Source organism: Haliotis asinina, chromosome 4, assembly GCF_037392515.1.
Source record: "Haliotis asinina isolate JCU_RB_2024 chromosome 4, JCU_Hal_asi_v2, whole genome shotgun sequence".
NCBI classification, from domain to species: domain Eukaryota; kingdom Metazoa; phylum Mollusca; class Gastropoda; order Lepetellida; family Haliotidae; genus Haliotis; species Haliotis asinina.
The window spans coordinates 34,719,838-34,745,305 of NC_090283.1; the positions used below are offsets into that span (position 1 = coordinate 34,719,838).

At 39.2% G+C, this 25,468-nt stretch overlaps 1 protein-coding gene across 1 annotated transcript in view; it reads left to right on the forward strand.

Annotated features, from left to right (window-relative positions):
- The first annotated feature begins 6,039 nt into the window (after window positions 1–6,039).
- The window catches only part of LOC137281501 (low-density lipoprotein receptor-related protein 4-like), a 32,471-nt gene continuing 13,042 nt past the window's right edge, over window positions 6,040–25,468 (forward strand). Inside the window, exons 1-9 of the mRNA XM_067812759.1 lie at window positions 6,040–6,171; window positions 18,845–19,301; window positions 20,191–20,437; window positions 20,652–20,793; window positions 23,157–23,270; window positions 23,969–24,241; window positions 24,515–24,668; window positions 24,888–25,022; window positions 25,293–25,410. Of these exons, the coding sequence (XP_067668860.1) occupies window positions 6,105–6,171; window positions 18,845–19,301; window positions 20,191–20,437; window positions 20,652–20,793; window positions 23,157–23,270; window positions 23,969–24,241; window positions 24,515–24,668; window positions 24,888–25,022; window positions 25,293–25,410 (1,707 nt within the window). The 5' untranslated portion in view covers window positions 6,040–6,104. The remainder of the gene's footprint in view (window positions 6,172–18,844; window positions 19,302–20,190; window positions 20,438–20,651; window positions 20,794–23,156; window positions 23,271–23,968; window positions 24,242–24,514; window positions 24,669–24,887; window positions 25,023–25,292; window positions 25,411–25,468) is intronic.

Sequence of the window (25,468 nt, forward strand, 5' to 3'; positions counted from 1 at the left end):
TTCATACGTTTTTCTCCAAAATAAAAAGGCTACTTAACAAACTATTATCTTTTGACTTTACGTGTGAAGCGTTGCGAGGGTAAACTGCTTGAGGAATAGTTTCAAGGACCGGAAACACGTGCAGCTAAATTAGGTTGGTAACATTAAGCGGTTGCATCAAAACTCTTCCGGAGTGGAATCTGGGGAATTTCCTGATTCACTGTCACTACTCCCTGATAACAACCCATCCTCCTGCTGAGGATAACAGATAATTATGATGTCACATCACCTACCGCCAGGATCATCATGAGATGTCACGCGAGCTGTGTTATCGCCGTGGGTAGCGCGCGGTAAACGTGTCGGTCTAGTTATCTGTCCTTCTAGAGGTCACTATATGAAATATTTACTGGAAAATTTTAAAACTGTGTTAAAATATCTCTTTTAGTCAATTCTGAACACATCTACAAGGTTTTTGAAAATATGTGAACAATTCAGGGATTTACAAAATGCATCATATTTGATACGATGGGAATAAGAGTATTGTGTATCATATATCATACAGTGTCATATAATGATCACAACCAACATAATACTTGTTTAAATTACTGTTTTATTGGCTGAATTTGCATACAGCAAATTGAAGCAACTTTGGGAACATTGAGTTCATCTGCATCTTGTGACTAGAGAAATTGTAAGAGTTTGACTGTACGATATGGTAAAGTTGAATCGCAAGTGAGCTGAAATTTACCGTTTGTAGTACTTCAGCCATGCCGTGAATAGAAAATCTACACATATATAATAAGTACATGTAGTTAATATAGAATTCTGTCAACCCAGCTATCGTGAATGTTTACAATCACCCATAAGCAAAGCATTTAACAGAGTTTGGCACCGTGCAATTGTTCATAAACTTCATGCTTACGGTATAAGGGGCACTCTTTTAGAATGGTTTGAAAGTTATCTAGATAGCAGAACTGTACGAATCTAAGGTCAACTATGTATTTTTATACTCAAGAATATGATGTTAACAAAATTAATACCTCAAAGGTGCACTGAATAACGTAATATATAGTGATATTCTCAACTCATTACACCACTTCATTTCAAAAAGTAGCTGTTTTCAGTAATTATGATCTATGCATATATATTGAATGTAAGAGAACCTAGATGTAACACGATCTTTTGCAGCAATTTACTTGGTTACTAGGCATAACAAACACCTAGCAACAGTTGTATATTATTTGGTCCTACTATTGATCCTTGTCGTCGAACTACTTTTAAAAATGATGGCTTAAATATCTTCAAATATCAAATGAAAGCACAAAGGAAAGTATTGACGTCATTTCCATCTGAATATGATGTAAAGTGTATTGATTATAAAATATTTAGTTAATATTAGTCAGCAGCAATTCGTCACCAATTGACCCGTGAAGGTCCCGGGGTAGAATAGACCTTCAGTAAAACATGCTTGCCATAAAAAGCGACTATGCTTGTCGTAAGGGGCCACTAACGGGGTCGGGTGGTCAGACTCGCTGACTTGGTTGACATATGTCATCGGTTCCCAATTGCGCAGATCGATGCTCATCTTGTTGGTCACTGGATTGTCTGGTCCAGACTCGATTATTTACAGGCAAATCTCTAAGATAAATAGTAATAGTTTGAATGATATTTAATAAATGATAATTTAAAATAACATACTGGAGTCCTTCAAAACTGTCCGTTTATCTGGACGTGCCTCTTAGAAGGATAGACTTACTATACACACATGGGTTTAGCATTCAGTACCGATACTGAGTAAAGCTAAGCTTAGACGGGTGAACTGCATTAAACTCTGTATGGTTGCTCGACGTTGCACTGGAAAGCATTCATCTCTGTACCAGCAGTGCTGAACCAACAGCGCCCTTGGCTCGTTATTATTGCTATTACTTTGGTTATTATTATCACTTTGGTTATAATTGTTACTCATTTGTTATCGTTGTTATTGCTGTGGTTATCGTTGTTATTATTTTGGCTGTTTAATTACTTTAGTTATTGATTATTGTTATTATTACTTTCGTTTTTCTGGCTATTACTTTGATTACTGTTGCTGTCATTTTGGTTATTGATTAAGTGTAATATTACTTGTAACTGAACCGTAGTAAACTATGGGCACAAGGAATTATACATGTCGGAACGTGATTGGAGATGAAACAAATTTCATCCATTTCGTGAGGTAAATGTTGGCTGGAGAAAATATATCGATTTTCTACAAAACTGAAAATGAATTACGTCACGCATCCAACTAGAGTTTATAAAACGTAATTTGTGGGTGGGAATTTTGTATAAACATAGACTGGTTCAATGAAAACGTATACGTATAAGAAGCGTGATTTTTATCATGCTTGAAATGGTGTAAATTTCTGTCCCGCCCCCTCAAATTGTGGCTGTTCAAAGATGTGCCAAACGTATCAAATAAACATCAGCTGTTGTCAAAAATCAGAATGTCTAAATGGTTTAAAGGTACAAGTTACATAGAAATGTTGACTTAGAGTTAGAACTATTCATTTTTTCTGACATGGCAGTCATATATAATCTACTAAGAGTTAAGATTACTGTAGCACTTCAGTTTAGTGGTGTGGTGGACCTTGAGTCTGCAGTGTTTTCACAACTATTTTCTGCTTGGTAACCTTTTTAATCATGTCTTTTGGGTAATTGGTGTGACTCGAGCCTGTTTGCGTTTACATATTTGTTAGCGTCTGAGGACTTTGAGAACGCCACGGTTGTTGTTATCCTTCCCAGTTGTTATCAGTGGCGACAAGACAGCGATGTGCTTCTCAAACATGCATGATGTTTGATCAACGATAGCGGCTCCATCAGGGAGCGGAGTTTTGTACTCCGAGCAATTGCATCATAATCGTGGATTGGGACAACAATTAAAACTCACACTGTTTTATTCTAATCCCCAACCCCAATCTTGATGGTACAAGAGAAACATTTACAATACGTATACATAAAGTCAAGATGGCAGAAACTACTGTTATAGTTTTACAATATAAACACAACATAGTTACAATTTACGATATATTTTAGTCTTTTTTCACACTTGTATCAACTCGGTTTTACGATTGTGCAAGATTTCGCTTCAGGAATGTTTTCATACGCTGTTAGATTAAGGAAGGATAAACATTAAATGGGAATGTATTTCTTACTCTGTTCAGTTAAAGCTTCACATCTAAATAAATACTGAAATTCCTCTGCTACAGCAGGTGATTTACAGAGGCTGCAGGTTCTATTTTAACGATCACTGCCATGTCAACGGCCATCTTCAACAGGTAGGTTATGGTTACATGTTCTGTATTTTAAACGTGTTAGATAAACATCGGCCGACAGGAGATAAATTTTTAAGACCGGGAGATTTTCAATATATTTGTAATGAAAACCTTTACGACTGTTTTCTATCTCAACTTTCCAGTTTTCTTAAAATTGATGTTTTAGGATTGATTCCATCTGAGAAGTTAACCACTGGCATAAAATATTTATTTAATATAATATTTATATATTTATATATAACATAGGCCACATTTATCAAGTATACATTTTACAAATACATCAGTTTTCTCCAGCACATTGGATAACTGCATAACTGTAAATGAATTCTTATAGTTTTGGAGTAGTTCCAACAGATTTAGCTTATACCAATAACAGATTACCTTTTTAAGGGTTAATATTTATATATATAGGGGAACTCTCCCTAGGTAAAGCTGCGTAAACCAATAGTCCCAAATGAATCTTCTCCATAACATGGAAATTCCCATATGTCCATGTCTTACAGCCAGAGAACAAAAATCGGTGAACTCATACAGTCAAATGCCTTCAGTAAACAATCTATAGGTGTATTAAAGTGATTTGGTTTTTTCCGAAAGTCAAAACATGCTTTAGATGCTCTGTCTGAAAGAATATTCATGGATTTGTTGAATTTGCGATTTCAATTGAAAGTCACTCCAAAATAAATGTATTCATCTACAGTGACAATCAAAGTATTTCCATAACGTAGAGCATTTTGCAGGACCTCTCCCAAATATAAGTCCCTTTGTTTCATACCGGGTTACTTCTGGATGTCACATGTTACAATATGTACGGAATGAGGTAAAGGTCCGTTGAAGTTCAGGGGCTGAATCAGCAAAAAGGACTGTGTCATCTGCATAAAGTAGTATCATAAATGAAATATGTTGGTTCATATCAATATCTGGGATGATAGGAAGACTCTTCCACAGATGTACAGCCACCAATAGTAAGAAATTCGTACAAGTCATTTGTGAATAAACAGAACAAAAGTGGGGAAAGGTTTTTACCTTGGCGCAGACCACATGGTGCTTGGCATGGGAAGTAATCCAACATGTTATTGTTTGATAATACTCACATTTGATGTCTTCAACATATCTTGAACAAGAGTAAAGATCTAACATTAATACCATTGCTGAGTAGCTTACGCTAGAGTCACCCCCCTCTCTCCCAACCCCCACGCTCACCCCACCCCCTACCCCCCCCACACATCCTCCCACCACTATTCATTATCGAGCACTTTCGAGAAGTCAACAAAAGCGCAAGACAGTTTTCTGTTACTAGGTTTTAATAACTGGTTGAGTATATTCATTACAGAGATGTTATAAATCATATGTTGAGTGATCATTCCTAAAAGTCGCCTGGGCAGAGGTTACTACATTATCTATTTGTCTGTTATTCCGTGTACTTGTGAACATCTTGCCGAAACAGCTCATCAAGAACATCATAATTAAACGATAAACTTATGGGTCTAACTTACCTCCCTTTCCTAAGTAGATGGGTCTGATAAAGCACGTCAACCATGCGTCCGATGATATTCCCGTGGATAAAAATCCAACTTAAAGTATTCAACGTAACGGCAAGTAAATCAAATGAATCTATAAGCTAATCATTTTCAATTTGATCAGTCCCAGAAACTTTATTGCGCTTTGAGATTTGCAATTACAAAAGCTATTTTTTTCAAATGATATATCTTTATTAAGCATGTAATCATTGTAGCCTTTCTCGATGGTTTCACGGTCTGTTTCGGGGTCAATTTACACCACCCAAAAAAAATAATTTGTACTGCTTGTTCATACACTTCTTATACTCTTTACAGCATCGGTGGCACCCGCAGGTTTCCAACTAGAGTAATTGTGTTTGGAGTTATGAAAGCTATTACATATCAAACCAAGGTTCGTGATCATGGATATCTGAGTAAAGGGCTGAAAATTCAGCTATCTCAAAATCTCTGAAATGTGGAAGGCATAATGATGGGGATAGGACATAGACCATAGAAACCCTTGTAGATAACTAAACCTGAATCCTTACGTTACTTTGCCAAATTCCGTATGTACTCTGTCATTATGATGTTACACAGTAACATCTAGAGGATTGGGGAATACATAGTAATATACACTGGTGATGTAGAAGATACAGATACATCTGGAGAATAGAGAGTAACATTTTGAAGAGAGGAGAAATATATAGGTATAGGTGTATTTTCTCTATCCCCAACATGTTACTGTGCATTCTCTCTATCCCCAACATGTTACTGTGTATTCTCTCTATCCCAGCATGTTACTGTGTATTTTCCCTTCCACCCAGCATGTTACTGTGTATTCTATCACCAGAGTCTAGCTGTGTATTCTCCCTATCCCCAACCTGTTACTGTGTATTTTCGCTATCCGCAGCATGTTACTATTTATTCTCTCTATCCTCAACGTGTTACTGTGTATTCTCTCTATCCCCAAGCAAATACTGTTTATTCTCCCTTTCCGTAACCCATGCAATTGTGTATCCTCCTGTGTATCTCTCGAATCCCTAGCTTAACTCAATACTGAGTACTCTCTCTTTCTCTTTCTCTCTCTCTGTCTCTCTCTCTCTCACTCTCTCACTTACTCACTCTCCTTCCCCTGAGTAACAGAAGTACCATGACAAGTTTACATAACCGCGCTGGCACAGGACTTCATACACCACTCGGAAGTCACTGCCTCTTCCGCCACTGACTACATAGCCAGCTTCCGCACTCTCCACCATTTTGCTTCAGCAACGCATGCGTAGAAGATCTTCACTTATTGCCGTAGGGTGGACCATACAGAACCATGCACATTCATCACTCGATATTTCATTTTGTATGGATATTTTCGTCCATTGTCGGCGTTTGTTCAAGTAAGTGTTTTCTTCTGTATACATTGCGCAACTCAGACCTACTTTACTGACAAACGTTACGTGACATATAATTTTTAAAAAAATGTTCTTCTGAAAACAGTACTTCTTTTAAGTCATCTCTCCATCACATGTACTGAAACCCTTGTAGATATCCTTTGTTCTGGATTCTGTGGAGAGAAAACGTTTTGTTAACGCTGGTGGTGGGGACGGTTCATCATCAAGTACAAAGCTGGTGGACCAGCTGACTGTATGCGTCCGGCACAGCTAGGAAGGGCACTATGACCCGTTTCCTCTCCGGAGAAATACGAGAGTCACTACCTTTAATTTATCACCTTATGTTTTGGAACGAATATCAGTTCCTGAATTTACCACTTCAAATCAGTTTCTGACAGGCTTAATTGCAATTTGTAATATAAATAGACTTACATTTCATCACTACATTGGTTATCTGACCTAATCCGTATCCTTTACACAACTGTTTGAAATCTATCATTACTGACCAAGCTTTCATTCAAGGATTAAGATACATATGGCACTATTTCAGCGATGACGGTTTCTTTTTCAAACCAGTACAGTCTTACTAAACTTTGTTTTGAAAGTGTGTGGTTGTTCTAGCCAAGGCGTCTATATGACAAATTAGGGACGAGGATACGCTTCAGTACTGCAACTATCCATACTTGTAGATAGCAGTGCCACTGCTTTCTTTTGGTCAATTTCCAGGTAACTTTGGTGTATAAATTCACACTGTTGATTATTCTAGGATATCGGGAAAGTATATTTCAACGATGTTCACTTTGTTGGTACCGATAAACTACCACATATTATTGTATTTACTGTCTTAATGTAGGCTTTTAATCTGTACCAACATCCGAGTACAATTAAGTCAGCATGGCTATAGTTCGTAAAAGTAAGTGTAAAACATTTTCTTTTCAAATAACCAAGTTTTATTAGGCATGAATTCTTATATCCTTGTTTATCATATATCTCGTTGTTAACACACTACCGCCAGACAATATTGTTATGTTAAGCTTTCATTTCTTTCAAATGCCTATTGCATGTACATATTCTGCCACAAGTCAACAATTATGTGAGAAACGTGCCTATAATATTATTCAATGTTGATTGATAATTTGTACCAGCATCCGAGTTCATCCGTTTATTACGTATCGTTATAGCCTTGTTTACCATATATTATGCTGTCAAGGTACTGTCTCCAGACAATATTGTCATATTAAGCCTCATTTCCTAGTACCATCTGTGATGTTCCCATTGCATGTGCATTATTATTAAAATTTGTAAATTGGACTATTAAGAAATAAAGAATTATATCTGACGTCTGTCTCTATCACGATGCACTGATTCATACACAAATATCATACACCATGTGTATGATGATATTCCGATCCATACACAAAAATGTCACTCATGTGTCTCTAATGATATTCTTATCCATAAACAAACATATTACTCAGTCTCCATGGTGATATTCTAAACCATACACAAACACATTACTCAGTCTCATCGATGGTATTCTGGCCAATACACAAATATATTACTCTGTCACAATGATGATATTCTGATCGATACACAAACATATTACTCTGTCTCTACTATGATATTCTCATCCATGCACAAACATATTACCCAGTCTCTATGACGATATTCTGATCCATACACAAGCATATTACTCTATCTGTGATGATATTATGATTGATACACAAACATATTACTCTGTCTCTATCATGATATTCTGATCCATTCACAAACAAATTACTATGTCTCAATGGTGATCATCTAAACCATACATGGACATATTACTCTGTCTCTATGATGATATTCTGATCGATACACAAACATATTGCTCTGTTTCAATCATTATTTTCTGATCCATACAGAAACTTATTACTCGCTCTATCTCACATGAAATTCTGATCGATACACAAACATATTACTCCATGGTGATATTATAAACAATACACAAACATATTACACTTGTGTCTATGATGATATTCTCATCCATACACAAACATATTACTCTGTCTCTACCATGATATTCTCATAGACACACAAAAATATTACTCCTGTGTATATGATGATATTCTAAACCATACACAAACATATTATTCTGTCTCTACCATGATATTCTGATCGATACACAGACATATTACTCTTGTCATTATGGTGACATTCTAAACCATACACAAACCTATTACTCTGTCTCTATGGTAATAATCTGATTGATGCACAACCGCATTACTCTGTCTGCATGGTGGTATTCTGATCCATACACACATATATTTCTCCTATGTCTATCATGATATTCAGATTGATATTACTGATGGATACATCAAGTCACACATGGGTACATTTTACTTGTCTTTGAAATCTCAAGACAACCACTTACATCCATAACACAGTACACAGTTTGCATATTGATTCATCATATAATGGGTAGGTTTCTCACAGACCTAGGCTGATTCCCTTTGATAAAGGTTAGTTACTTTGGTTGTCGAGCGGACAGCTTTTCAAGAAAAGCTTACAGGGTATATTTAATGGTTGAGACACGAGACTAGGTTTTTCGACAAAAGGGTTTAACAAGTATCTTTATTCCTCATACAAGATACTTACTATCCCAAACCTCTAGTATATGACCCAGCATATATACAGCAAATCCTTGTCTAAAAGATCAGCCATAGTGCTTAATACAATCAAGGATGGAAATCAAAGCAGATTCCCAACACTACACAGATATGCTGAAAATACTGAACATCAAATCAGTCAAAACATTTGAAATTTTAACTTTGAACACCCGTATCCCACATAACAAACGTATTTCCCAGATTCTGGATAATTTGTCAGTGAACATGGTGATCAAATATACACGTTCGAGGTTCAGGATAATGTTCAAGAAATGAGAAGTATATTTAGAAAGTAATAGATTAAGTGTTGAACTTCGTCTTTGCTAAACCAATGCTTGTCCCCATGGGTATCAACGATGCTGCCCTCCTGGATGATCTATTTCTTTATGCATCTGAACCAAAATGTCACTACTGTGGCAGGATATGCTCAGCTATTTGTGGATCTCTGGCATCATCACTTGTACATGGTTGTCAGAATAGGGGTTTATGTCAGTACTTCAAATTTATGATCAAGTATTTATAAAAAAGGGAAGCTTCCCACGGGAACACTTGCATGGAAGGAAGTTTACATGCACTTCGTATCAGGAATATACGTACCAGAGTGAGTCCAGTCATACCCTAGGAGCCGAGGAAGTATGACTGCACAGGTAGTCGCTTCACAGGCCATGTCAGCGGGAGGGTGCCATAGTCCAAAAGCGATCGTTGCTCTTTGATTATCAGAAGTACCGTACGTCGCCATAGGCTTAATATTGCTTGGTGGAATAGTGCCCTGGAGTGTTCATACGGAAGGATCTCCGTATCTTGTTTGTCTTTACTGACACTTCTTGGTCACCTTAGTATATCTACGATTCGCCACATCTAACAGGGTCCACGCAACAAATGTCATTCAGAAAAATGTTTTAATGACATTGTTGATATTAAACGGTCATTTGCGTGTTTAGTCTTTATCGACAGAATTTGCACGACGTCTTATGCAATGTGAGTGAGTGAGTGAGTTTAGTTTTACGCCGCACTCAGCAATATTACAGCTATATGGCGGCGGTCTGTAAATAATCGAGTCTGGACCAGACAATCCAGTGATCAACAACATGAGCATCGATCTGCGCAACTGGGAACCGATGACACGCGTCAACCAAGTCAGCGAGCCTGACCAGCCGATCCCGTTAGTCGCCTCTTACGACAAGCTGAGTCGCCTTTTATGGCAAGCATGGGTTGCTGAAGCTTATGCAATGTAAGCGATTAGCTGATTGATATGTATTCACAGGCGATATTTGGATCCTGTCCACTATCGCATCTCAATAATGTTGCAAAACAATCTCAAAAGTCACACTGAAAGTCTCGCAGTAAGTAGGACCGGTAATATCTAATAATACAAAATAAGGAAAAGGTCCAGTAAAGTAGGATGAATGATCACTCATTGTGGTCATAACCTCGACATCCGGAACGCTTCAAGATGAATAGGGAGATAATCTTCTCTTCTGATGTTTGATTGCAAATTTTGTTTGTTCACGCGAAGCAATGAAATGTTGGTTCTTTCCCCTGAAAAACGTTTGACGAAAGTGTAACCCATAGTTAGGCTGACCCCTTTCTACAAAAACTGCATTTTTGGTGCTCAAAGTCGGCTTACCTACGGTAAACTACGACATGTTCTTTTCAAAATTCACTAGGTATTGTTCACATCCGCCTGAGAATAGAAGTAACGAATATGTCTAATCAGTGGATTCACACTTTAGTCAGCTACCTCTGCTTTACAAAGCAATGTTATCATAGAAAGGTGATTGCTGCCATTTTAGCCCTAATCTGTAAATGAGGGAGTCCGGATTGTAAAGCAAGCTTCCATGGTGAATTAAAAAAAGGTCAGAGAGTAGTCCGGATTATAGAGAAAACCGGTTTACCAAGAGTCTGGATTGGACACGTTCAACTGTATTGGATCTTCCTAATGTATCGTGACAAGGATCCGTGCAAATCGTACCATGCACATCGTAAGGTAAAGCAGTCCTCCTGGACCACAGCATGTATGCCCAGAAAACAAAACGTTTTGTCTTTCATGAACGTCGGTTTATTCTTTATTACGTCAGTCTTTAAAGAAGTAAGGGCCGGGCCCTGTGCTGTACGTAGTTGTGGTGCTGTTGATGCTGTTGTCTGTGACCATGACATCCCCACCAAGCCGTCAGTAATGTTACACTAATGTCATGTATAGCGCCATGTTTCTCTGTTTACTGAAACAACCACATCAGCGTTTTGCCCTTTTCCTTCACGGGGACATAGACATGTTGATAGTGCAATATACTCAAGATGGCTGTCAACTAATATTTGTAGCAAATCTCAGCATGTCACTTAGGTATGTCAACAGGATTGTGTACACTAAACTAAACGTCATCAAACATGCAAACATGTTGTACGGTTCTTTAATACTCCTTTGGTTGCAATGAAGGCAAACACGAAGTGATGCTTTTCTTAAAGTATTGTAATCTTTCTAGTATACAGCACAACGAAACGTTGCTGACTAAGTCAATACTAATTTTCTTTTCATCAGAGCTTAATTTTTAGGAAACCTGATTAATATATTTGCTTCCCTTAATCACACATGCAAGTCTTATTGTTAGCGTTCTTCATCAATCCCAGCACACTACTTCTATTTGATAGTAGCGTTTTGAAACTCCAGTCTGATTTTGATAAACATGTACGTAAATGAAGCGGCAACAATTTGCTCTCTAAATATTCAGTCTGAGCAAACTTGTATATACAAGGACGATCATCAATTTCAACGAATCCAGGTAGAAACATTGTTTTCTATTTCGAATTAATAACTAACCCATTGTACGGAAAGGGGCATCGTTGTCATTTCATTCATTCATTTCATACTAAATGCAAATATTGCATGCTTCCCTTATAAATGGGGGCATGCAAATCCCTGAAACTTACGATGCGGTTCGATAAGGAACAGTTATGGAAGGGTTTATAGGAAATATTGTAAAGACTAAATTCCCTAACTGTCTCAAGATCTCTAATATTCAATTACACTTCAAACAAACTTATAAGATTGCAACTGAAAAAAAAAGAGGGACGTTATGTACCCGCTCTGGTTGACCTCACAAAAGCATTTGGTCTTCACCTAAAACAAAAGCTGCCTGCATCTATTTGGATGAAACGTAAATTTAAGCAATGTTTGTTGTTTCTAGTGATATACGTCTGGACGAGTAGCACAACAACTGGCACTTTGTCTTCATTAGCATGTGAAGTTAAAACTGAAAGCAAATGAAATATTTGATTTCAAGTTCGCAGATTGTGCTTTTCAGATAGACTCTAGTCTTCTGGGCAGTACTAGATGCTCTTCGGAAAACATCACCGTCTTTACGGAGTTTTAGTCTACAGTGACAAAGTTTATTGCATCCATGTTTATGCATGTCCTAGATTACATGCAGTTATAATTGCCGCGTTCATAAGCCACTGCATTTCTGCGTCCATGTACATTCATAAGTAACTCACACAAAATGCAGTAAAGTCAGTGATGGTGTTATTTACCTAGCCAAAATAAGGGATTATTCTCGATTTTTTCACTTTGGCAAATCAAAATGAATGTGGAGAAGTTATTTGAAATAAAGAGATTTTTAACGAAACAACATGAAAATAAAGATATTTCCAATTTTGACAAGTAACTTGAACTAACGTGAGAAAGATCATCATACCGTGCGATTTTGATTTTTACAAGAAAATTAGAATAGCGTTAAACTATTTGTAGTAATGAGAATATGACCGTAGGTTTGAGAAGAAATTGAAACTATGAAACTTTCCAGTTGGGGTAATAAGCTTGAAACAACAAAAGTATATTAAATATTACATTTGCAAAGTAACGGTGAAAATTTAGAAATTCTAGTATCTAAAAATTGGACAGGTGGTTGAAATGCGGATAGATATCAGTCCCAAAATATTTTTATTTTTTGCTACCAAATTAGGACCACAGGCTTTCGTCTAAATAAGCGATATAGAAAATTAGAATAAAAGAAATTGAAAATTAATGGTAAATTAAATTCAAGAATGTGCATACTTGAAGGTAAGAAAAGATGCCAAATGTTATCCTATATACTGCTTACAGGCACCACAAAATAATGTGTTAGTACTCTGACCGTTGATGTGTAGTGTCCACATGCAGCACTGTCCCTTGGGTTCACACCGTCACCTCATCCCTCCCTACAAATCCGGGTGACGTATACAGTGGTAATGACTGACCTCGGATTGCTCGCTACTCTCATGTGTCAATGTACTTTGACAGTATGCTGTGTAAAACGAGACGTTAAACGTTAGTCGATGTAGCAAAGGATCTTGGTAACAGTGAATAGAAACCCTCTAAGCTTCCTGTCGCCTCAACTCAGATACTTGATAAATGCCTACCGTGGGGCTGATATAGCTGCTACTCACAGCATTGCTTGTTATTATCGGCAAGTGTTAGAATGTTCAGTAAGCACGAGTAAGATTATAAAAGTTACAATACAACATAGTCTCTAATTAGAATGTACTGTTTTTACAACGCTATGAGAATGTGTTGCTTTTATAATGCTATGGGAATGTGTTACTTTTACAACGCTATGGGAATGTGTTGCTGTTAACAATGAGATGAGAATGTACTGCTTTAAACAACGCGGTGAGAATGTACTGTCTTACAGATATGTGATGAAGGCTCTCATGAATTGGTGACCACGCTGAAATACGTAGGGAGTTTCTGGATGTCTATTATAAACGTGTAGCAACTCAGTTTGTGTAACACAGCAGGCGTGACACTACAGACTCCAAAATGCGTGTCACTACAGACACTAACAGGTGTGACACGACAGGTGCGACACCACAGACTCCAAAAGGCGTGACACTACAGACACTACAAGGTGTGACTCTACAGGCGTGACACTACAGACTCCAAAAGGTGTGACACTACAGACACTAACAGGTGTGACACTACAGGCACCAACAGGCGTGACACTACAGACACCAACAGGCATGACACTACAGGCACCAACAGGTGCGACACTGCAGACTCCAACAGGTGTGACACTGCAACCACCAAGAAACGTGACACTATTTGCACCGAGAGGCATGTGTGATGTTTTCTGTCTCCAGTCATTAAGGGTATACGAGGAAATCACATGGAATATCGAATAAGGAATACTGAATGAAGGATTATGTCATGCGGTGTTTAAAAGTATGATCAAGCAGCAGGCATGATTGTGGTTGAAACTACCTGTTCATGGGTATATTATAAGTTGTTGGTCCCTCGGGGAAGATGAGGTGATGTACCCTCGATGTTTATTCATGTACCCTGAGCCCGAGGGTACATCAACCCATGTGCCACGGGGTACCAGTAAACAATGCATTTACCTTACCGAACACCTCAGTGTCAGTTTTTAATTTTAGAATTACCCCCACGAAGTACCAAATGATTTCTACATTCCCAGCGGGGTACATAGAGAATGTCGTAGGTAGAGTACATTAAAAATAATAGTAGAATGCTCAGCCAGTCAGAAAACGACATATATGTGTGAGCAAGATAGGTGACAATAATCATTATAGTAGTTGAAGCATACAGCGGCCTGTTGCTGTGAGGTTGTACACGAGTTCTTTGCAACTGACGTAATTTCTTCCTAACTCGACAAGTGTTGACTTCCGACTCGCTGAGTGCACGTTGCCGTCTCACACTGTATTTATATGACTGTTCTTCATAGTCGCCTACGGACTGACTTCCGGTCATGTCTTCTGTTTCCGGTTCGTGCATATCGGGGTCACTCACAAGACGAAATACGTCCTTCCGCTACACACAGCTATGTAGAATGTTTTTGGTCATCACAGATACAGGTGTACGTCACACGATGCTGTGGACATACATACAGCCATGTGGACGATCTTTAGAGGATGTGTATTATATACTACCGACAAGAAATAAGGGAACTAATGAAATAATAGTGAATTTGAAACTGCTTTAAATATCTACTAAATCAATTTTAGGCGTCAAGTTCAATGTCTGGTGTGTCCTCCATGTTGGGCAACACATTCACGGCACCTTGATGGCATGCCGTTAATCAATTTCCGGATGGTTGCCCGTGGTATTGCCCGCCATTCCTCTTGGAGAGCTGCACCAAGCTGGGCCAGGTTGGCGGGTCCTGGGTCCCTGGCGTACACCCTTCGACCAAGAACGTCAAGCAACCCCACCCGTTTCACGGTACTTATCCCACAGGCGTGAAATTACACTTTTTGATTTACCCATCTGCCGGGCAACTTCACATAATGATGTGAAGCCTCTATCATCCCCACAATTCTCCATTTTGTTGCTTCACCGAGATACTGCCTCGGAGGCATTTCTGTCAGTAAGTGTCAATCTCTATTGCATTAGTGATTGCGACTTCTCCAGTACATTTACAGGAGTTAACTTCTGTATGCACGTGTAGCACGTGCTGGGCATGCATCATGCGCAATTCCATTGTCAGTGGATGTTGCGTTTGGGAGATACGCCACGATAACGGACCCTGTCACAGTCAAATATTTCAATGAGCCAAATTATCTATGTGCATGTTCAAATATTAATTCATTTTCTTATAGTGATAATGTAACGTGACCAAATAACAATAAATGTACATAACAATGTGCTTAACGACATTACGTGCATTTACATTTACAAACAAATTTTTACGTTGCGTTGTATACGAAGGACGTTTTAAGGACAATGTTCACAAGGACAGCCACAAGAACAAGAAGTATCTGATCTTAAATCAATTCAAAATAAATCGTAATTGAACGTACTAACTTTTGTCTGAATAATGTTAATTATATAAGTTTTCTTTTTCCCAGACCAAAAGAATGGAGGGGCTGAATTTATTTTGGTTTGAACTGTCAATGGAAGACCCGCTGAAGAATGTATGTTACTTATTTCTGTGGGAACATTGTTTCCATAGATGTGAAAAGAGATGAAAAGGAAAGTTTCAAGTTCGTAAATTGAAGTGAGAAGTTTAAAGACTTGCGAAGGTTATAAGACGATGTTTGGTTTTCATCTGTAGGCACTAATTCCTGAAGGTATGATGGTGCAGTTTTGTGAAGACTCTTATAAAAAGACGAGAAGTATACTTTGGAAGTCCTCACACTATATGAGACGAATCTAACTGTAACTGTTCAAAGGGGTTATTTTGATCAGATGTACACGATGAGATCAGCCTTCATTTGTTGTAAATGTTGCACCAAGAGGTACATCTTTAACGTTACAGTCATCAAGATTGAAATTGTCCAGCTTGTCACTATTTCTGATCGAGAAAATACAACCCCTGTCTTATCTCGGTTGAGTTTGAGTAACCAGTTATTAGCCCAATCACTTGAGTTTTTCTCTGAAATTTTCATTCATAGTTACTTGTAATGATTGCTTGCACCGCGTTATCAGCAAGCAGTCTTGTTGAACAATTTACAAGTTCGGCTATTTCGTTCACATACACAATGAAAAGAGAGGGACAAGTATCACAAGTATTTGGACAATGAATAAAGAGTTTGCAAAACTATCATGTGTTTTATAACGAAAATATAATAGCTCTAAATTTGCTTTAAATGAAAACAAAATAGAGCTATGATAATTTCGTTATATACCGCTGATTTTCCAACCGTTCTACCGTAACAGAGTACTTATTTTTGAAAACAGTGCATATTGTTTTAGAGAATCAGAAGTATATAACGATATATAACGTGATTATGCACCTCTGAAGGACTTTGAGTAACCAATCACAATGCAGTATTTACTGAAGTGATGTTAGAATGTGTAATATATTACAGTTTCGCTCTCAACTATTGTAGTTATAATTTACCGTTAGAATGGTAAGTTGGTCAACCTGTACTGGACAATGACAGTTGAACTGCATCGTGGCGTCGGTGACAAAAGGGTCATTTGATACAGTACGTCAACACAGTATGACATGATGTGAAAAGTGTACCTTGTCGCCAAGTAAAGTACTGTGGGCAGTGGCGAAGGTATCGTAAAGTATTGAAACATATCTTTGTTCATTTTCTTTTCCTGAATGTTAAGAAAACAAAGGAAATAAATGGTAGTTGACTTTCCGAGAAATAAGGAACCTCAGCATCCTCGTATCATTGATAGTGCAGAAATTGCAAATATTTCAATGATAATTTAAATTAAAAACTTTCGTTTTCAAAACCCATCGATCACATTTATAAATTTAGGCCAACAGCGACTTTATTTTCGTCGCCGCGTAATTATAATGACCACTTTTTATGAAACCTTTATTCACAGTGTGGTCACCTGCATGTTTCTGTATTGGTATATGCAACAAAAACAAACTTTTCAAAGTGGTTAATACTGCCCGGAAAATTGCTATAATATGTTTTGAGTATGAATATATTCCGTTTATTTGGTCAGGCACGCTGATTTGGTTGACATATGTCATCGGTTCCCGATTGAATAGATCAAAGCTCGTGGTGTTGATCACAGGCCTGTCTCATCCGGACTCGATACAGACTGCCGCAATATAGCTGGAATATTGCTGAGTGCGGTGAAACTCACTCAATCGTCCTTAAATCGTCTATATTTATCGCATGATATTTGTATAGTCAATGGAGGCTGTTTCATGCACTACTGTACACGTTAATTTGCACATGAACATCTTGTGACACATGTCAAGGCATTCCCAAGTTTCTATACCACATTATTTGCTGTTGTAAATGTAACCATACTTCGTTATTTTCATTACTAATTACCCCCTCACGAACGTACAGAACTTCGTGTGAAGACGTCGCTCGCAAAGTCGAGCCTAATAGCAAGTAGGTTTATCCAAATGGGCAGCAGACTGAATGCACACATTAAAGGAACAATGTGAAGTTATGACACTGTTTGTTTTTTGTTTTATTTTATTTTATTTTTGACTATGCTTATCGCCATTTAACACCACGCGATTACAGCTTCTTATTCGACGTTCATGTAAAAATGGCGACATTTCAAAATACAAGACAATTCTAACAATTTCCACAATCAAATATCTTTAAAATGTGTAAAATATGTATCTACAAAACAAAATAATCTACAACAATTGTTTGAGCAACATTATACATAAAATTTTATGCTAATATTACAGATACATATTTAGTATAATACTTACAATATACATCATTTTTCAGTATCCTTTTCAAATTATCAAAATGGTATGTTCATTTAAGCTTCTGGGATATATCTAAGGCAATCGATCTGTTTGTTGTCATACCCCTTTGCGCAGTGAGCTACTTTTGAGGCGTGAATGGTTTGATTTGAATCTCATTGAATGTGCTGAAATGTCAGTGTGTCAGATTATTTCCTTGAAAAACAATATTACTTGCAATATATACAACCATCTTGGATGAAATCAAACAATGCTGTGTTATAGTTTTGTCTAACGATATCGTAGGGATATGACAGTTTCGAAAAGCAATTCAAAATAGTCTACGATTTCCTTACGATAAGTTTACACCAACCGGTTCCAGAATCGAGGCCTAGCCACCTGATCATGCAAATATCATGCATATGCACAGCTGTGTTTTGGTGTCAACGTTTGTTAAGGATTTGCACTGATTTTCATCATTGACTGACTCATGACAATAATCTTTTCAATGATACAAATTTGTTTTACAATACACCAGCCCATGTGTAAACAGTAACTTTAACCAGTATGGACTATCTAGCAAAATCTAGTTTAGAACAGTTGCCTTAGGTAAGATTCAACATTTCCACTAGTAACCTCTGATGTGTAATAGAGACTATAAATGCTGACATCGGCACTGAGTCTGGTCTATGATCAAAATAAGGAACACATATGATGTACATAATCCCTTGGTTCGCTGTGATTCAGTTCTCATCTCATCTGCAACACTGACATATAATAACGAAATGTGCTTTATATCTTTGTATTATGTGTAAGATCCCTTTTCCTTGCAATTCCTATAGTGTATCATTTTGGAATACCCTTAGTCGGCTCTTGTACATTTTGATTGGGACTCACATATTGTCGTCATGGTACTTGTTCCAGTACGTCACGGCCAGAACCTTATCTGGGCCCAAGTCCCGTCTCTGAGGAACTCTGTATCCCGGTTGGTTGGGATTGAAGGGGACCCTAACGAGTGGGTGGTTAGCGGCAAGGTGAAGATCAGACACATTAGCGCTCCACATCTTGGTTGGGAGTTTTCTGCTCTAGCTTTTGACTACACCACGCAAACACTGATATGGAGCGAGGCTATGAACAAACGGATACAGAGTCTCGTTCTGAACGGCAGCACCGACACCTCCGACGTCTTCACGGGAACGTCACCAGAAGTGTACGGCATGGCAGTGGATTGGCAGTCCGGAAACCTCTACTGGACAGACGCCCTGTATAACTGGATAATCATGGCGCCCCTTCACGCGAGGAACAAGACCAGAACCTACAAAATCATCATCCAGACAGGCCTGGATTCTCCACATGGCATAGCCGTCCATATAACAAGAGGGTGAGTCGAGTTCCAGGTAAAACAGTTAACAGTTAGAGAGAGAGGGATGTCACCAAAGCCTAGATGGTTTAACACAGAAAGTGGGTGACTAGACTTTGTGATTTTTTCAAGAGGAGAATTATCTACTACATTTAGAAGGAGGGCTTAGTTTTGAGTGATTTGCCTACCACACATCAAGGTGTACACACAGAAAGAGTGTAAAGTTAGAACGGGTTAAATTGTGAATTGAGTTGAGTGTGTATTGTCTACAACATGTAGTAGTTCACATATAGAAAGAGGGTGAGTCTGGCTTGTATTTCTTTACAGAAAGGACATTTTTCAGATAGATATAGGGTGTCCCGACAGACAGATATAGCCAGACTATGTCACCCTGAACAAAATGTAATTGAGATGCAGTAAAGGTGAAGAATTCTGACACGTTCAATGCTTTGTTATGTCGGGGAGAAAAGTGAGCATTTTCGGAGGGTGGAAGTTGTAAGTGTATTTTTCTCCAGTTTGCGATCTTCGTCAAAGTAAGTAATTAACAGTGAGTGAGTTTAATTTTACGTCGCATTGAGCTATATTCCATCTATGCGGCGGTGATCTGTAAACAATCAAGTGTAGACCAGACAATCCAATCATCCAACATCGATTGATATTACAATTGAGAACAGATGTCATGTGTCAACCAAGTCAGTAAGCCTGACAACCCGACCCCTTTAGTCGCCTCTTACGAAAAGCATGAGTTTGTGAATATCCATTCTATTTCGGAAGTTCACGGGTCACATACTCAAGAACATGGAGGTAGTAACTGATGCTACCTTTGTTGTGTCTTTTCTTACAACCATCGCTAGTTTGTGTCACATGAGATGTATAGTCATGTTGCGTTGTTAATCCTGACTAATTTTAGACTGCTCATATGGTCGGATTTTGGCGAGCGTCCGCGGATCGAGATGTCTGACCTTTTGGGAGGTGACCGCCGCGTGTTAGTTGACCAGAGCCTGGAGCATCCCCGGGCTATCACTCTGGATGGAGATACGTTGTACTGGGTGGACAGCCAGAAGGACACGGTGGAGGCCGTCAACATTGACGGCACTGAACGGAGGATCGTCGTCGTTCATTCAGGCTCCAATTTCTTCGGCATTGCAGCCTATGGGGTAGGTATAACGTTATTGACACTCGGAACACTAAGAGCATCGAAAGTATTTCACATTGGTCGTCCTCTTCATATCAACTACCAGTGTTTAATATGGAACGGTACGCTCATTTATCTAGTCACACAGTTATTTTTTTATTATTTTCGTTCAGATTCGAACGATTTCATCTGTCATTTACACGCACTGGTAATCAGTGTTTCTCTTGCTATTTCAGGACTATCTGTTTGTAACCGAGCAGAGTAAAGGCCATCTTAAAATTGTAGACAAGGACGACGGCCAGAATAAAATCAGCTATCGTCTTGGTTATATCCCTTACGACATCATCATGTACACCAACTACACAACGGGGTCATCACGTACGTATATCGTGACGTCTACACGACACAGTTGTATATGTAATCACGTACGTGTGTCATATCTACATGATCAAGTCCTCGCGTACGTGCATCGTGACGTCTACACGACACAGTTGTATATGTAATCACGTACGTGTGTCATATCTACATGATCAAGTCCTCGCGTACGTGTATCGTGACGTCTACACGACACAGTTGTATATGTAATTACGTACGTGTGTCATATCTACATGATAAAGTCCTCGCGTACGTGTATCGTGACGTCTACACGACACAGTCGTATATGTAATTACGTACGTGTGTCATATCTACATGACAAAGTCATCGCGTACGTGTATCGTGACGTCTACACGACACAGTTGTATATGTAATTACGTACGTGTGTCATATCTACATGATAAAGTCATCGCGTACGTGTATCGTGACGTCTACACGACACAGTTGTATATGTAATTACGTACGTGTGTCATATCTACATGATAAAGTCCTCGCGTACGTGCATCGTGACGTCTACACGACACAGTTGTATATGTAATTACGTACGTGTGTCATATCTACATGATGAAGTCCTCGCGTACGTGCATCGTGACGTCTCCACGACAGAGTTGTATATGTAATCACGTACGTGTGTCATATCTACATGATCAAGTCCTCGCGTACGTGTATCGTGACGTCTACACGACACAGTTGTATATGTAATTACGTACGTGTGTCATATCTACATGACAAAGTCCTCGCGTACGTGTATCGTGACGTCTACACGACACAGTTGTATATGTAATTACGTACGTGTGTCATATCTACATGATAAAGTCATCGCGTACGTGTATCGTGACGTCTACACGACACAGTTGTATATGTAATTACGTACGTGTGTCATATCTACATGATAAAGTCCTCGCGTACGTGCATCGTGACGTCTACACGACACAGTTGTATATGTAATTACGTACGTGTGTCATATCTACATGATGAAGTCCTCGCGTACGTGCATCGTGACGTCTCCACGACAGAGTTGTATATGTAATCACGTACGTGTGTCATATCTACATGATCAAGTCCTCGCGTACGTGTATCGTGACGTCTACACGACACAGTTGTATATGTAATTACGTACGTGTGTCATATCTACATGATAAAGTCCTCGCGTACGTGTATCGTGACGTCTACACGACACAGTTGTATATGTAATTACGTACGTGTGTCATATGTACATGATCAAGTCCTCGCGTACGTGTATCGTGACGTCTACACGACACAGTTGTATATGTAATTACGTACGTGTGTCATATCTACATGATACAGTCATCGCGTACGTGTATCGTGACGTCTACACGACACAGTTGTATATGTAATTACGTACGTGTGTCATATCTACATGATAAAGTCATCGCGTACGTGCATCGTGACGTCTACACGACACAGTTGTATATGTAATTACGTACGTGTGTCATATCTACATGATAAAGTCATCACGTACGTGTATCGCAGCCACACACCATGGTCATCATGGACTTTATGTCCCAACTACACGACATAGTTTGTTTGCAATAATTTAACTTGCCAGCTGACCATCCGAGCCTGCTGCCACCCGCAGACCCATTTCGTTCCGCTCAAACCAATAAAAACTAAAATAGGCTACACTGTATAGTGTAAGTTCACACTCTTCCTACAAAATCTATTACCTAAGCCTATGGCGCAAGGAGACGTTTTTATTTTTCAAAGACTGGTGTTGATGTTCCTATACGTATAGAGCTGAAATACCAGGAAGTGAAAGTGTAAGTTATCACAAAGACGTATATATATATATATCTTTGGCTATCATGGCATGAAGGATCATGGAAGGTTCCCGAACGTTAATAACGTAAAGAAGAAGTAAGGAAAATATTGCAAAAAGACTGATTATATACTGGAGGTCAGAAAGGCCTGCAGATATTGGAAACTGCATTCCAGATACAATGCTGTACCTTAGGACCGGCTATTATTTCGAACACTGAAGTGGTCACGTACGTATGTCGCAACCACACACCATGGTCATCTCGTAGGTTTGTCACAAAGTTATCACGTGCGAATGTCGCACCGCACAAGATGGTCATCACGTTTGCATCACAGGCCCTTGTTGATACTCGTTTTAGCGTCTGTTCTACCAACTTCTACCAACCGTTCATCACTTAAGTGATTGACCCATTTCTAGTCGTAACCACGTACTGAGACAAGAGTTACGTTATAACACAACGGACTGAGATATTGCAGTGTAGCCCAGCATGTATTCATTAGTGTGTCTTCCCAGTGACTACTATGTCTCTTCGCACACTTGATAGGATAGAAACAACATGACATCGTTCTATTTATCACGTGTGCAGACAGGTGCGACCTCCTGCAGTGTGAGCAGTTCTGTGTGGACATGCCCGACCCCGGCGCCAGATGTATTTGCGGGGAAGGATTCAACCTCACCGACGATGGCCGCTCTTGTGAATGTGAGAGTTTTATCTAATACAAAGCAGCGGAAGAATAACAAAAATTAATAAATGCATATAACGTATAAACAGACACAATGGACATCACAGTGATAGAGTTTCTATTTCTTCAGAGCTAATTATTCACTTCACGCTGGCTATTACTGGAATTGAATGGGTCTAGGTTAACTGCCCCCCGGACAAGTTCACCCCGGACAACTGCCCTCTGGCTATCTACCCCCGAAACTAATTGTCCCCTGGGACAAGTGCCCCCCCATAATAACAACATACCAACTAATACATGTAATTGATAGCCCTATATACCACACAATATATCACACAATATATCACACAATATATCAGATTCTTCAGATTCACTTAGAGTTCATATGTTCAAAATGTTTATGCATCTCATGTTATCTTGGAGAAAGTTAATCTTGGTGACGGCTTTTCAGTAAACTTGGAGAAAATTAATCTTGGAGAAGGTTGTTCAGTAATGTTGCCTTTGCTAGATGAGCTGAAATCATTAATTGCTGTGAAAACTTTCACTTAATCTGGAGTCACATGTTGAAAACCACAGGATATCATAGAAAAAAAACTATTCTAATGGCCTTACTGACCGTCATACACCTAATGCAGATTAGTTAATTCCATCATCCCATGACCAGTTGAATGCCACGGGTATTTTCAGCAACGTAGTATTCATCCTATTTTTTCAGTGACGGAGCAGTTCGTTCAGCCCTCTCATATCTACGCCGTACACGACGCCATATGTCACTACCCCGCCAACGTGGCCGACATGTCACTCCTCAACGTCACTTTAGACAAACAGTGCTTCCTGGACAAACGCCATGGTTACCTGGCCTTAGCTTTTGATGCTAGGGAAAACTTTCTATATTACTCTGAAAACAGTACGAAAACTATCAGCAGAATAAACCTTGAAGTTGGAGCTTCAGCGGAGACGATAGCCGGTGGAACTGGAGTTGTGGCAGGTGAGCTACAGCAGGGGCAATATTTTGTGGCTCTGGAGTTGAATCAGGTGAGCTATCTCAGAAGTACCATACGGTGGTGTTCTATCAGGTATGATACGATGGCTAATGACCCCTTGGGTTGTGTCAAGTCAGCTTCAGCAACGACCTAGGGAACTAGGATTCTTCAGCCAGAACTGTGAGAAGGGAGAACTGAGTATATAATATAGTCAGTAGGCGTTAGTAGACTGTCTGTAGTAGTGTACTGACTATTCAATAGAATGCAATGTTGTGTAGGCCTCTGTCTGGACTGGGTGAGCGGCAGCCTCTACTGGACCGACTCCAGCAACAAGCTGATCAAGGTGGCCAACAGACACGGTACCTTCCAGAGGGACCTTATCACCACCAACCTCGACAACCCTCTCGGCATCGCTGTGCACCCGGGACGTGGGTATGTCACATTACACACCACAGAGTCTTGTGCTTCTTAGATACAGCCACTGAGCAAATACTGCTTGAACAAATGCACACGTGTATTTGAAGCAGCCTCAGAGAACGAGTTCAACCATTGTTTTTACCAATAACTTACCAATCAATTTATTAACTTTCCCTTTTGTCGTACTGAAACATTGTCCATGTTTGACATGAGGCCTCTGTGGGCGTGTTCCAGACGCCTGTACTTCACCGACCCCGGGCAAACACCCAAAGTTGAAACCGCCTACACTGACGGTAGCGACAGGAGGACCATCCTCGACTACGACCTCGGCTCCCCAAACCATCTGTACATTGACTACACAAATGACATGTGAGTACTGTTGCCCGTGCACTTTAAAGGAAGAAAATGACAGGAAATGTTTAACAGGACAAATATAAAGAAATCATTGTCTCATTCGGTAAAGTCCCAAAATGTTGAGCAACATTCCATACCATATCTGTTCTTTCTTTTTATCTGACCCATAGATAACCTCCGCCTTTCTCAAGAGGTACTGATATTTATAGTAAAAAAGATTACTTGTTGATCGAGTGGTGACCAGAGACATCACTGCAATTATTTTTTGGCATGATTGCGTTACAGGATGTATTGGAGCGATTCAGTCAAGAACCATGTGAGGAGGTACAATCTCGAGACAGAGCAGTTGACTATCGTGTTCAGGCTGGACAACACCGGATTCTACGGCATCAGCATCTTCCAGGTTAAAACCACTGTCATCTCGTTAGCTGGTTTCTTATCTTTGCATCCAAGAACCCTGT